Genomic DNA, 13,477 nt, shown 5'->3' with positions numbered 1-13,477 from the left:
TCTGAAGCAAAGTGTAGGGTTGAATTTTGATGGCTTTCCATTCAGTGGTATGCTGTTGGAAATATATTAATTTTGTAGCTATTGTTCTTTATGTCAACTTCATTTTCACTCTATTGCTATTTGCTTTTTTTTTTTTTTGACTGGTTATTATAGATTAACGTATCCTTTCTGTTTAATAACTTACTTTCTCATTTATTTTGCGCTCATTTCCTTTCAGCTGACTTTGGGGTTCTGCCTAAGGACTAACAAAACAAGGCTGAGTGTAGTGTAGTGTCATTCCTGATCCAAACAGACCACTGAAGTTTTCTCCAGGTTGGACTGCCACAGAAATAAAGTGAAACAAAGCATTTTGAACTAGAGCTCTTCTTTCAGTTCAGAGGGGTTTTCATTTGGATCAAACAAAGCCTTTCAAGGCAGGGGAAACTCAGTAGATCCCTCTCAGTCCCTTCCCAGTGTTGTAGTCAGTCAGACTGTTTAACCATGATCTCTTCCAGCCTCTCTCCTCTCATGTCCAGGATCACCTGAAGTATTGGAGATGCTGAACAGATAAATAAAAGAGGAAATCTGTGCTCTGCAAAGTGCTGGAAAAGTAAAATAATTTCTGGGATTTAAATATTTTGCTCTTCCTTCCCTCCCCCTTCCCCCAGTTTTTGTTTAAAATCTGTAGAACAAGTTCCCCATCCTTTACATCTGCCTGTACTGCTGGGACTGGATATTAGCATCTCCGTCATACTAGTTTCCTGCCTAAAAATTATGAACCACCCAATTTGTATATTTATAGTTTCAAATAATGGCAAGAGAAAGTACAGACATTTTCCTCCTTTGCTTACAAACGTACAGTTTTTCTTTGAGAGGTCTTGCCAAGAATGAAGACCGTAATATTAACTGTATTTCACAAACACATCACAAGTTGTATCTGCAAGCCTTTTTAGAAAGTTTCAGTCGCTGCTGCTGAGTAGGCAGACTCGGTCATGCACCCTGAGTAAAACTTCCAGCTGATGGGATGGATCTCTCTCTAGAAAGCAAAACTTTTGAAATAATGGATCACACCTTCCAGTCATTCACTGTGGCAGTGAGGTCCTTTTTTGTCAAAGAAACCCTGATGGAAGGACCTGTTTGCTTGACAAAAGTAGCAATTCTCTTTTGAGTTTGTTTAAATTATTATATTATATCAGGCTTAATGGTGCTTATGTGTTTCTTTGCCAGGTTGTCCAGGGTTTGGTGGTTGGGAAGCTCGCTAGTCGCTGCTCAGAGATGACCCTGCTCAGACTCAGCGTCTTCGTCTTTGCCGGCGTGGGCCTAGGCATGGTAAGTGGGGTGGGAAGTCACCCACGACGCCTTTAATAACGTCACAAGCGGTGACACGAGGTCTGTGAGACCTGGCTGCGAGCTCTGCCCCTGAAATTGCCACCTCTGGCTCTCTTGGGTGGTCTTCAGGGCAGGGAGAACCAGCTCTGCTGGGCCTCTGCGCAAACAGCGCCGCGCTCTACGTCAGCATTGCGCCAAGCCGTGATAAAGAGCCGTGTGAGTAATAGTTATGGGGATTAAAAACTGTATTAATCTTGCACAGAAACTCGCTACGTCCCTCCTGAGTCACCGGATTTGCACAGAAATCCTGGCCTGGTCTTGTCAGCAACTGCATTTCCTGAACTACCCAGAAAGTAAATGAAGATTACGGTGGGGAAAAATCATTGCAGTTGTGTATTGCAGTGAGACAGCAGAGGTTGTGCCCTCTCCTTCTGGGGCTTTATTTTTGTCTAATCCACCAACACGAGAGTATTTGGGGAAGGAGGTAGTGAGGCAGTAATTTTGTTCCTCCATTTTGGGATAAGTGATGTTAGCTGTTGCTGGTTGTGTCCACACGGGTGACGGTTGATGCCGACCTCAAACAGTAATTGGAAAACTGAGTGGATGGATGTAGGTAGCTATGCTGGGAACTGTGTTTGCTCAGGTAAGCCACGTTCAGGGCACTGACAGCTCTGCCCAGCCCAGAGGGATGGAGGAAAGGTGCTCGCAGTCCCTGTCAGTGCAGTGGACCCAAAGGAAAATTGAGCTACATCAGCCTTTCAACATTCCCTGTGGGATTTGGCCTTGAGCCTTGCTGCCAGGACGCTGGTGGTGCTCCCACTGCTGCAGGTAGGATGAGTGCCATTCCCACAACCATACCACAGCCTTGGGGAGGTCAGGGCCAAGTCCTGGAGGGTGTTGAGGTTTGTGGCTCCCAGCTACATGGATGAGATGAGGCACCTACACACCTTAGCTAATCTGAGGCAAAATCGTGTCTGAGATGAGGCTGTGAAGGGAGGATGGGTGCAGACCAAGGGTTGGCTCTGCAGGTGGAGTGTGGTCCCACTCCCTAAGGTTTTTGAGGCTCCAGGGGATTCTGTCAGGTGTAGAATGCTTGGAAGGGTCTCTTCCAATTGGCGTCATGCTCTTTGGGCTGAAATCAATCTGCCCCCTTAACATGGGACATCTGCACAGAGCTTTGATGCTCCTGAACACGGCCAGGGAAGGACTTTGAAGGGCTCCTCATTGTTTTTGGGTCATGGGTGGGATGAGTTCTGTGGGACCAAGGTGGACCTGGCCCGTCTGGAGAGATGAGCACCCCCAGCCAGGTGCAGGGCAGGTGCTGCTGGGACTGAATCCCTGTGCTGAAGCCCGGTCCCATGGGAATCAGGCAGAGCAGCAACATAAATTATATGGCTTTTGTGCACTGAGGTGTCACTGACAGGGAAGGCTGGAGTCAGGTGGAGGTGGGAGAGAAAGCCTCGGTGGCCGTGGAGAGGCACACAGAGCAGCACAGATGTCCCAGTGCAGGAAGGCTCACATTGGCTGCCCAGGGAGGAGAACCGGGAGCCAGGAAGGGAAATCATCTTAGAGCTGCTAATTATGCCAAGCCCAGAGGGCTGTGGACATCCTAACAGCACGGGCCTGGGGACAAGGGTCAGCAGTGACTTCCCATGAGAGCTATTCATAGGCAAATGCAGCTGGGATGCCTTGTTAAAAAGTGCTCTGTCCAAGTGGCTGCCAAGAACACATCCGCTTCTGGGGTGGCTTTCTGTCTCGGTGGGGATGAGTGCTGTCACAGCGGCAGCCCCAAATGCAGAAGTTATTGGGTGAAGCTTTTAATCCTTCACAGCTGCTGGTGGAGGAGCATCCCACCTGCTGTGCCCTTGCAGCATGTGGCCTCCACACGCAGCAGTTCCCCTCCCCGAAGGATGGAAGTGAGGAGAAAGGCGAGCTGTGTAATAAAAGACACCCCAGAACCCATCCTGATATCACAGGCAGGGGAGGTGGGCTGGAGCATTTTTGGAAGGCTGGCACAAGCAGCAGCAGACAGACAGCGCTGCAGCTGGGAAGAGGCTGCAGGATGTTCCCAGCAACAGGCAGCTGGAGAAGGGAAGGGGTGGGCTGGGAGTTTGGTGGTAACACCTGGATAAGGAGAGGAGGGAAGAACCACTGTCTGATCTGCAGATGTGAGCTGGGAGAGCGTGGGCAGGGCTGTAGGAGGGCTTGGCAGTTGTGATGGGGAAGTTTTTTCCCCTTGTCTGAAGGCACGGCTGTACCTCATCCTGCCTGCATTTCCCAGGCATTTGTTTTTTGAGCTGTCTGCTGAGAGTCCTGATTCTGCCTCTCACCTAAAAAATGCTTTCAGATCTGCTCACCTCAAAAAAACTATCCACCACCCAGCAGCTGAGGAGTAGCAAAGACTGGGCTCTGCCTGGCTTGGTCCTCCCTCAGCCTGTGGGATGTGAGGAGCCATTTCCCCTTGTTTTACAGGAGACACAAGATATGCCTCTGCTCTTTTCTGCTCGCTTGCTCCAGCCCATGAGGGAGTCTGTACAAAGCACGAGGGATTAAAACTGATTTTTTCTATGAGCTCCACAATGTTGTCCTGCAATGACATTTGCCCTAGCAAGGAATTACTCTCCTTCCTTTTGTTTATGTACCAAATACCTGTTCCTCTGTCTTTGTTCTCTGGTTCCTTAATCAGAAGTGCCTAGATCTTAAACAAAATGTAAGCAAAGAGCCTCTTTGAGGAGAAAAACCTGGCTGTGTGTAACTCTAGAGGGGAACTAGGAATAAACCTCAACATTTCCAAGTCATTAGTGAGCAATGTCTCTGGGCTCCTCCATCTTCTGTAGCCGAGAGGCAGGGACCAGATTTTAGGACAGAGAACTCCAGAGAATGAAACTTCTGGCTAAACCAGTGACAGAAATATTTTCCAGCCACAATAACACACCTTGAGACATGGGTTAGGGCAGAAGACTTGGAATAAAGGGGGAATTTCCTTTCCATGCCCCAGAGAAATCCATTCATTTGACCAGCAGGGCTTGTGAATGAGCTGGGAGCCGCTCCAGCCCTGCAGCTTAGGGAGCCTCACCGCTTTTGTTTCAGCATTAAACAGCTGGAGGGATGTCTCTGCTAAGAATATGTGCAATAACAAAATCATTACTCTCCCTAATTATGCTCGCTAATGTGCACTCATGGCCAGAAGACCCATTCCAGATTACTGAATTTGGTGAATTTATTAGCGGGGAAGCAGCAGAACAGGATTAGAAATCCCAAAGGTACGGTGTTACATAATGCACCGTGCTCATTTATTTTGACAGGCTCGGTTTAGTTTTAATTATTTATGATAATGAACCAAAAAGCCTTCTCTAGGCTGTTTTGTATAAGTAATGGAAGCTTCCTGAAGTACACCACATACATCTGCTGTTCAACATTTCCTCGGGAGTTGGACAGAAGACAGAAGACAGGGGGAAGGGACGTCACTAATTCCCAGATGCTAAAAATACCCACAGCAGTGCCGGGGAAACGTGCGGCCAGATTGTAGGGTATCGTTTGCTCTGCATGCTTGGAATAATTCACTGCAGACAAATGGCAGGCTGTGAAAGACCCCACAATGGCCAAAGCCACACCACCACGCATCATTTGTGGCTCCCACCATTTCCCTAAGTCATGGGTTTGACTCGTGATTTTCCTCCGGGTGGTTTCTTGCCACAAAGTCACTGTTTGTGCTCTTGAATGATCTGTGGTCTGCTGTGTCCTGTCCCTTAGGCCCTGATGAGGACGGTGTGGCACTACTGCATCATCGCGGTGCCGCTGACGTTTGCCTTCAGCATGCTGGCCACCATCACCGACAGCATCCTCACCAAGGCTGTGCCCTCCTCCGACACTGGTAAGGCTCATCAAAAAAGCTCAGGCTGGTATTTTCTCAGCTTTGAGTCCATTGGGCACTTCCCAGCTCCCACCACAGCTGTGGAGCACTGGGGTTACCAGGAGCACTGGGTGAGCACCCAGATCCAGGTGGGCACACGGTGGGTGTTGGCAGAGCCGATGAACGGGACTGCTGGGGCTAATTCAGGATGGACTTGAACAACCTTGGGCAGTGCTCCCAGTCCTGTGCTGCCTGCTGACATCCACAGTGGTGGGCACAGAAAGGGAAAGCTTTCTCAAGCTCTCTTTTCCATGGAAAGCCAAGGTATGTTAAAAAAAATCCAAAAAACACTGCTCTTCCACTGTGACACTGTGAGAGATGGTGGTTTGTTCACACTTTTTAACTTAGGGTATCTCAGGAGGGGATTCTGGATTACTCTTTGCAAACATGCTTTGCCTGATGCAGTAATTGCCCCCTCTCTCTGTTCTGGCCTTGTTTCAGGGGAGTTCCTGAATTTCTCTGTGCAAGACAGTAGTGGTGACACTTAAATCTTTATACCTGAGGCTTTAGTTCTGTTGATGAAGGAAATATGCCTACTGTTATGGGAGCCTGTCTGAGTCTGTGCAGGAATGGAGCTGGCTTAACCTGGTTTGTGTCTTTTGCTCAAGCCCTTTCAAGGTTTGCTCCCAGAGCAGGTACCCAAGAGTGTCTCTGCTTTAGCTGAGGCTTTCTGGGATGCCAGTCTGCACCCTTCCTCTTCCCTAGCAGCTGTCTGAGCAGATTCCTCTGCGCAGACCCTACCAAGCATGGGAGCTGTAGTTTGCACAGCCCATTAGTGGAGTTTATAAAGCACTTTTGAGATGTTTCTGGGCAAAGAGCATTTCTGAAAATCACTTCAGCAGTTTATTTGTAGAGCTGACCCACTACATCTCCTACAATTGCTGGGAGCCTGTGATTTTCAAGTGGGATATTTCCACCTGTAAGGACCATTTATCCCCAGTCTTCACCTCCCTGGGAAGAGTCTCAGCCCCTCTGCCCAGCCAGGAAGGAATTTTGCTGCTTCATGACTTGGAGCAATGTTCATGTGAGGGAGAGCCAGCGGGGAAGAGCACCAAGCAGCTTTGGGACACACAACCAAGCTGGAATTCATCCAGGCTCTTCTCAAAGGGGTTTTGTGAGGAAAGCCAGAGCAGTGCTTGGCTTTTGGAGCCCGGAGGCAAGCTTTGGTCAGGGAGGAAAATGGGTTTAGTGGCCTCACCCTGCTCCCTGCTTGCATATGTTGTTAGGCCAGCCTGTGCCTTGGCAGGATGGATGGTGTTCCCTTGGCAGGGCAGGATTGCAGGGCAGTCTGCAGAGCTGTGCAGATGCTCAGGAGCAGGTTGCAGATCGTCAGGGGATGCCATGGACTACTGAGGGCTTTGCCTTGTCTGTCCATCCTGGGCTGATGTCATGGCAAGTGCTGCTACAAATGCAGAGTTACAGCTGGCTCAAAACTGGGTGTACCACAGAGGGATGCTCTGACATGGAGAATTGGGAACTGGCACTGAGGGAAAACCTCATTTCTGCCACTCCTTCCTGACCTGCACCTTTCAAACTGTGCTTTTTCCTTACAATATTTCTGGGAGAAGAGGTACTAATGGTCCTGTGCTTGTTTTGGATGTACCCGGGCTGGGGCCGGGGCGAAGGCAGGAATGTCTGATGCAGCAGAGCCAGCAGACTGCCCTTCCCCAGCAGCTGCAGCAGTGATGGCGTGGGTGTCTCACAGAGAAATGCAGCCCTTAAAATGCCTGCCATGCATCCCTGGCTGTGGGTGGCACCCCGCAAAGGCTGCTCCACCCATACAGCAGCCTAAAGGCTGCTCCTTCCTCTGCGAGCCCAAGACCAGCTCTGCAAAGAGAGGGTTTTGGTGGCACGTTAGAAACCTTTACCATGGGTGTGGAAATCTGGTTTTATGAAAAAGCTTTCCTGTCACTATGTTGAAAACCTCAGCACTCCCTTGCAACAACTTTTAGCCAATGCAAGGAAATCACACTTTGAGAATTTGCCTTTGGAAGCATCACTTTTGAGCCCTGCTGCTGTCTTTTCCTGATGTTTTTGGTCAGCTTCCAGCCTGTAGAAGCAATGAAGGTTTTTCTTTGGGTCAGGAAACGGCTTTCTGAAGAAGCTGGAGTTTAGGCTGAGCTCAGGTGTCCATCTCAGCACGGGGCTGGGATGGATAGGGCGTTGCAGGAGTGTAGCCTGTCCGCCCTTGCTAGACACTGAGTCACCCATCCTTGCATTTTAAATAGGCGTCTGAGAAAGGGAGCAGTGGGAGGTGGCACAGCACCATCCCCTGCACCCATCAGCCTGCTTTAGATCCGATCCAAGGTCACTTCCTTCCGAGGCTGATGCGTTTGGCACTTGCTCTTTGCTTGCTCTCAAAGCTCAGGCTTTGCACAGCAGCAAAGGTAGCAGTAATGATTTAATTAGTTTCCCTTTGATTTTTTTTTTTCCTTCTCTTCATCTTCAAAGGCAGGGAGAGAAAATCCAGCCCCACACGCACGTGCTGCTCAGCTGGACGCATGAGCTGGTGGGAGGGCAGCCCAGAGCCCAGGGGGACTTGCATTCACACAAGCACTCCTTGTCAAGCCTGGTCCTTCCCCAAGAATGGAGGTCTTGTTCCTGCACAGATCCCCCCCGTTCCTGAGGGAGGGAGGCAGGAAGCCCAGCAGAGCCTCCGCGCGTAACGGGCCCGTGTGTCCTGGTTTTATCTGTGCATCAGAACCTGAGGAGGAGAGTTTGCAGTCAGGCAGGGCTGGGGGCACTGAGCCCCCCAGCTTTGCTGCAGCTTTGCAGGTTCAAAGGCGGCCGCTGGTGACAGTGACCTAATGGTTAAACCCGATTGCCCCATGGGCGTGTGGCTGATCTGGGCCAGCACCATCATCTGAGCGAGGCAACAGGATGTGAGCTGGAAAGGAGTCGCCCGTCTTGGAGAGCCGCCAGCACCCAGCCCAGAAACCTGCGGGAGCAGAGGAGATCTGGGATGGGAGGGGAGGATAGGCTCCCAGCCGGCACAGGTCATGCCAGGTATGGGAAAAAGGAACGGAAAAAGCCTGGAGAGGGAGAAAAAAGAGCAGGGAAGGTGCAGAAGGTAAAGCAGGTGAGCATGTGTGTTGGCAGAGCTGCGCGAAGCAATGCAGGAAATTTTCTGCTGAGGCGGTGACGCGTCCCAGTTAAAGGTCTTGCCTTCAATGAGATCTTCTATCACATGTGCAGCTTTGCCACAGAGCTACGGCCCTGCTGCAGAGCTGAGATTTACAATGTCCCAAAGCCCGAGGGCCTCTGACGAGGGATCTAATTTAAGGCCATTAAACAGAAATTATCTTTCTCAGCAACATGTTGGAGAATTGCAGAGGGAAAGCCCGGGCTTTTAAGACGATGGATTTCTGCTCCAGAAAAAAAAAAAAAAAAAAAAAAAAAGAAAGGGGGAAAAAAGTGCCTCCTCAATCATAAGAGCCAGTTTGGCAATTGCACGTAGTAATTAGTTTAATTCAAATACCTAGAGGGGAAAAAATAATTGCAAAACCTGCCCAGAGAGTTTGGTGGTTGTGGGATGGTTCCCATTGGCAAAGGGTCAAGGCAAGGTCCCACCCATCGCCTTTGTGTTCCCATGCGTGGGAGGAGCGCTCGGCAGCGCTTCCCGGGAGATTTCCCTCTCCACATGGCTACACCCTTGGCTTGGGCTCATTGCACAAGTATTTTAAGCACGCTGATAAAAGCCCAGCAGTCGCTGCCTGGCATTACACGAACACCTGGCTGCCTGTTCTCTCTGAGAGCTGGGGATCATTTCCCCGTGGCTGCCCACGTTAAACATCACACTCCTGCTCCACTTCTTCTTGCAAACAGGACAGCATTCTCCTCATCATTCCTGCGTGTGTGGTGACAGCACCTCAGCATGTGTCTTAGTGGAAAACTGATGCCAGTAGACCAAATAATCATACTGATAGTAAAAATTAATTGCAAACATCGTTCCAGAGCTCGGCACAATTTTATTGAATACATTGCCAGCTTGCTGTTCCTCCCAATGTTGGGGGCTAATGATTTGCTGGCTGGCCTGGTATTTTCTGCTCCTCTGAACATGACAGCTGTCCTGAACAAAGACTGCAGGACAAAAGAGCTACTGGGTGTGTGTGGGACAGCCTTGTCTCCCAGGGGATGTCCTGGCTGTCCGTCGGCACGTGGTAAAACCCTCACCTTTGCCAAACTGGAGGTGCTTCCCCATCCGCTGTGTTCCTGTTAAGGATGCAAATGTGAGAGCTGCTGGAGGGGGAACCGGCCCAGCCGGGCAAGGGCTCGCACATCCATCCAAATGGAAATATCCGCTCTTTTTGCAAAGGGGGGTGGGGGAATATCTCAAGGGGATTCTGTCTTTATCTGTGGTTTTATTTATTTATTCTTAAAGCCCTAGTTAGGCCTAACTCTCTAACTCCTGCTAGAGAGCTGTTTCTCTGTTTCAGACCAGAGAATAAATGACAGTAGTAGCTTGGGTGGAGCAGGGCCCACTCATGTAATTAGGAGATGGGAAGAATCTGTGTGATTTGCTAGGAAGGCTCAAACATGACCATAGAAATTACCTCTCCTTCCCTAATCCCATGTAGTAGTTACCAGCCCTGCCAGGTGTGATATTCAGCAGCACCTTGTGGTGCCAAAGGCATCCCTGGACCCTGGTGAGCACCCACGTTGCTTTTTGGGCAGTGCTGTGATTGCCCAGACTGCTCAGGGAAGAGCTGAGCTGGCTCGTGGTGGAAACTGGTCCCTGTGCCTGCAGGAGTCCCTAACCAGAACAAACCCTATTGGACTGCTATAAATTAATGCAAGAAATTATTTGAAGTGATTTGCTGCTACTGGAGGGGAGCAGCATCAGGGATGAAGGGGATCTTGTGTGCTCTTCTCTGCTTTTCCATGCCAGGACTTGCTCTCACCCTGTGTGTTTCTGCCATCTCTCCTAGGTGCCATGCTTGGGATTTGTGCCTCAGTGCAGCCCTTGACCCGGACAGTGGGTCCAACCATTGGTGGACTTTTATATAAACAATTTGGAGTCTCCTCCTTTGGCTATTTACAGTTATTGGTCAATTTAGGTTTGTTTGTTTACCTCTTGAAGAGTAAAATCCCACTGGAAGAGATGAAAAGCCAATAATACAGTTGCAAGAAAGTAACCCCCTTATTTTTCCCATAGAAATAAATTCTTGAGGTTTTTTTTGGTTGTTGTTCTGTAAACCTGGAATAAAACAATTTGAACAATCCTTCCATTTTGTCAAGATTTGCCTCTAGAGTAAGGGACAGATCAGTTTGCAAAGGTCTTGGAGCCATGCTGGAGCAACTGGGGGCCATGGGACCCCTGGAGTATCGGGTTCCTCACATTAACCCCCCTCAGCAGTGGCTGTCAGGGCAGGAAACAGCCCCCAACCCTCAGCTGTTGTCAGGCAGCATTCCTGCTTGGATTCACTGAAACTGAAGGGATTAGGAGCCAATGTCTTTGCTCTGGCTTGGCCTTTTATTTCAGCGCTCTGAAATGGTACCAAGAAAAAGTGGGGGGTAAAACACATCTGCTTTTGAGCGTCGTTTTGCTGCATTAAATGCACCTCTAGCATTCTCAGGTTAGAGGGGGCACTGAGGTCAAAGGCTTTCAAATGCTGCGGCCAGAGGTTTGCTACATCCACAGCTCAGTCATGTGCAACCCTGCCCGTGCACGAGCTGCCAGCAACGAGGGACGAGGATGCAAAGCCCTGACATACCAGGCTGCCGTGCCAGAGCCTTCCTGCCACTTCCACAAACTGGGCCAACCCTCTTTCCAGGTTTTTTCCCCTCCCTGTACTGAGTATCTCTTGCTCTTACTACAGGCTTACAGGTTTTTTTCCCCTCCCTGAGATACTGAGTATCTCTTGCTCTTACTACAGGCTTACGTAATTACACACTTGGCAACTTCTTCTAGTACAAAGTCTTCTGCAAGAATTGGGCTGATACTGGGAAGGGGAAATTACCTGCTGGAAATGACCAAGTTTGGAGCAAGTACTCTGTGTGCTATGCTCACAGTCCTGACTGCCAGAATTGAGTCGTGTGCTGCAGCATTGCTCTTGAGGAAGCCCAGGTTAGTTATTGAGAATTGAGCCTCACAAAAAAAAAAAAAAAAAAAAACAACCCAAACCCCCCCCCCAAAAAAAAAAAAAACACCACCAAAACTTCAGCACTTTTATCCAAAAAATCAGCTAATTTTTCTCCAAGTTTCTTGGTCCGGGTGCTATGGGAAAAGAGCCTGCCTCCATTCTTCAGTTATCCTAGAGAAATGTAACTCTGTCTAGAGACTGCAGAGGTGAAGGAAGAGAGGAGAGCGAGTTCAGCTTGCTTTGCTACAAAGCTGAGGAATCCATGGAGCGTTGGCGCTCTCATTCCGAAACCAGGAATCCAGTTTTGTGCCTTAGCACAGCACTAAGCTATGGGGGCTGGGGAGGACGCAGGGCATTCACAGAGAGCAGCATTTTCCTGTGGCTGGGAGCTCCTGCACCTTCTGCAGCTGCCATTACTGGATTCTGTGGGAAAGAGCTTCCAGAGGAGCACTTCTGCAAGCTGTGGTAGGCTTTTCTATCTCCACCACTGACCAAAACTGAACCTCAACAGATTCTCCCTCCCTGGCTGGGAGACAGAGTCAAACACCAACAGGTTATGTGGGCTTTCTCCACCTCCCACTGCCCAGTCCAGGGCACCAAAAAGCCAAGCCTTACCCACTCTTCTTAAGCCACTTCACCACTGCCTGTATCCACAGATATGCCTCAACAAAAGTTACTGCAGGCCAGAGTACAGTAATAAAAAGTCAACATTTCAAGTAATTTATTTGGAATGGACACATTAATGCAAAAGCAATATTAAGACCAGTAACTGCTGAAAGACATTCAACAAAATAAATACAAATATAGATACTACAAATAATTTAAATTGTGTTTAACACCACCAGTCAGTGTTGAATCTTCCTTGCATCTCATAAATAGAAGATAATAGTTCACAAAGCTGTGCCACACAAAACACGTGGACGCTTTGCTAGAAGTCCTGTATGAAAGTCTTTGGTTTTTCTTTATGCATCTCAGGCAAAGCTCAGGGCTCTTTGCTCAGCAGCCACAATGGGCTTGGAGAAAACCAAGCTGCTTCCAGCTCTCTTCTTTGCTTTCCTTCATTGGTACCCTGTCCCATTTCAGTCCAAGACACTCGATCTGGTTTATCATCCAGTGGTATGCTCTAAAGGTAGCAAGAGGAAGTGGGTTAGTAAAACAAGGAGCACAGCAAGGCACAGGAAAAAAAAAAAAAGGGGGGGGACTTTAAAGGGAGAGTAAGCATTAAGCATATATTTTCACAGATTTATTTTTTTCTTTAGCAGATTCTGTGAGGAAAGCGCTGCCAAGTGCCATTTCTTATTGCCCGCCACCCCCGCATCGTCCTCTCAGCACCCTGCAGAAGCGCGGCTCCACCAGAAATTCCCCGCCATGCAGGGGAGAAGGGGCCACCCCCCTGCGATGGCTCGGGACAGCCGTGCCCCGCTAGCCCCGCTGGCAGCACGGCGCGGTGCGGGGCGCGCCCGGCCGGGAGGGTGCGCGGAGCCCCGCGCCCGTCCGGCTGCGCCAAGCGGGCGCCGGGGAGTAAATCATTGGAAAGGGTCAAGCGGGAAGCCCACGAAGTGCCGCTGCAGCAGCGCCGAGGGGCCGGGCGGGCTCACCTGGGGCCGGGCCGGCCGGCTCAGGGCGCCCGGGCCAGCCGCCGCTCCTGGGTGCCCGCCGCCTGCTCCATCTCCTGGCGGCTCTTGAAGTCCTGGATGGCCCGCTTGTTCTGGAAGTCGATGAGGGCCATGGTGATGGAGGCGTTCCAGCAGCTCTGGTCCGGACACCGAAAGTCAATCTCCTTGCGGTCTTTGGTGACGATGGTGAAGTAGATGTACTTGCCCGTGCGCTCCACGCAGTCCACCTTGAGGATGGAGCCGAAGCCCAGCTCCTTGCCCTTGGCCCGCTTGTGCCCGTCGGGGAAGAGACTGAGGCTGTCCTTGGTCAGCACCACCAGCTTCTTCTTCCACAGCTGGAAAAGGCTGTCGCTCCGCTTCTCCAGCTCGCCCTCGCGGATCACCTCGGCTTGCATCTTCATCCTCGCTCCCCGGCGGTGGCTCCGGCTGTTGCTCCGACTGCTGCTCGGGCGGCGATGACCGAGCCCTGCCGCGATGGGAACAATTTATTGCAATGAATCAGCGCCGGGCGCCTTCCGGTGCCTCCCCCGGGGAGCCCGGCCCGCCGCCCCCTCCCG

At 50.4% G+C, this 13,477-nt stretch overlaps 2 protein-coding genes across 2 annotated transcripts in view; one reads left to right on the top strand and one right to left on the bottom strand.

Moving 5' to 3' along the window:
* The window catches only part of SLC22A18 (solute carrier family 22 member 18), a 58,465-nt gene extending 48,022 nt beyond the window's left edge, over positions 1–10,443 (top strand). Inside the window, exons 8-10 of the mRNA XM_059849026.1 lie at positions 1,207–1,308; positions 5,062–5,182; positions 10,150–10,443. Coding sequence (XP_059705009.1) covers positions 1,207–1,308; positions 5,062–5,182; positions 10,150–10,337 — 411 coding nt within the window. The 3' untranslated portion in view covers positions 10,338–10,443. The remainder of the gene's footprint in view (positions 1–1,206; positions 1,309–5,061; positions 5,183–10,149) is intronic.
* Positions 10,444–11,993: 1,550 nt separating this feature from the next.
* PHLDA2 (pleckstrin homology like domain family A member 2) lies at positions 11,994–13,416 on the bottom strand. The gene is made up of 2 exons (XM_059849027.1): positions 12,903–13,416; positions 11,994–12,427 (listed from the first exon to the last, which is right to left on the bottom strand). Exon 1 carries the CDS (start codon positions 13,319–13,321, stop codon positions 12,923–12,925), a length of 399 nt encoding a protein of 132 aa, XP_059705010.1. The 5' UTR covers positions 13,322–13,416; the 3' UTR covers positions 11,994–12,427; positions 12,903–12,922.
* Between the last annotated feature and the right edge of the window lie 61 nt (positions 13,417–13,477).

The sequence above is a fragment of the Haemorhous mexicanus genome, chromosome 6 (genome assembly GCF_027477595.1).
Source record: "Haemorhous mexicanus isolate bHaeMex1 chromosome 6, bHaeMex1.pri, whole genome shotgun sequence".
NCBI classification, from domain to species: Eukaryota; Metazoa; Chordata; class Aves; order Passeriformes; family Fringillidae; genus Haemorhous; species Haemorhous mexicanus.
The sequence above is the reverse complement of the archived record's forward strand: the minus strand, read 5'-3'. Positions and strand labels throughout refer to the sequence as shown.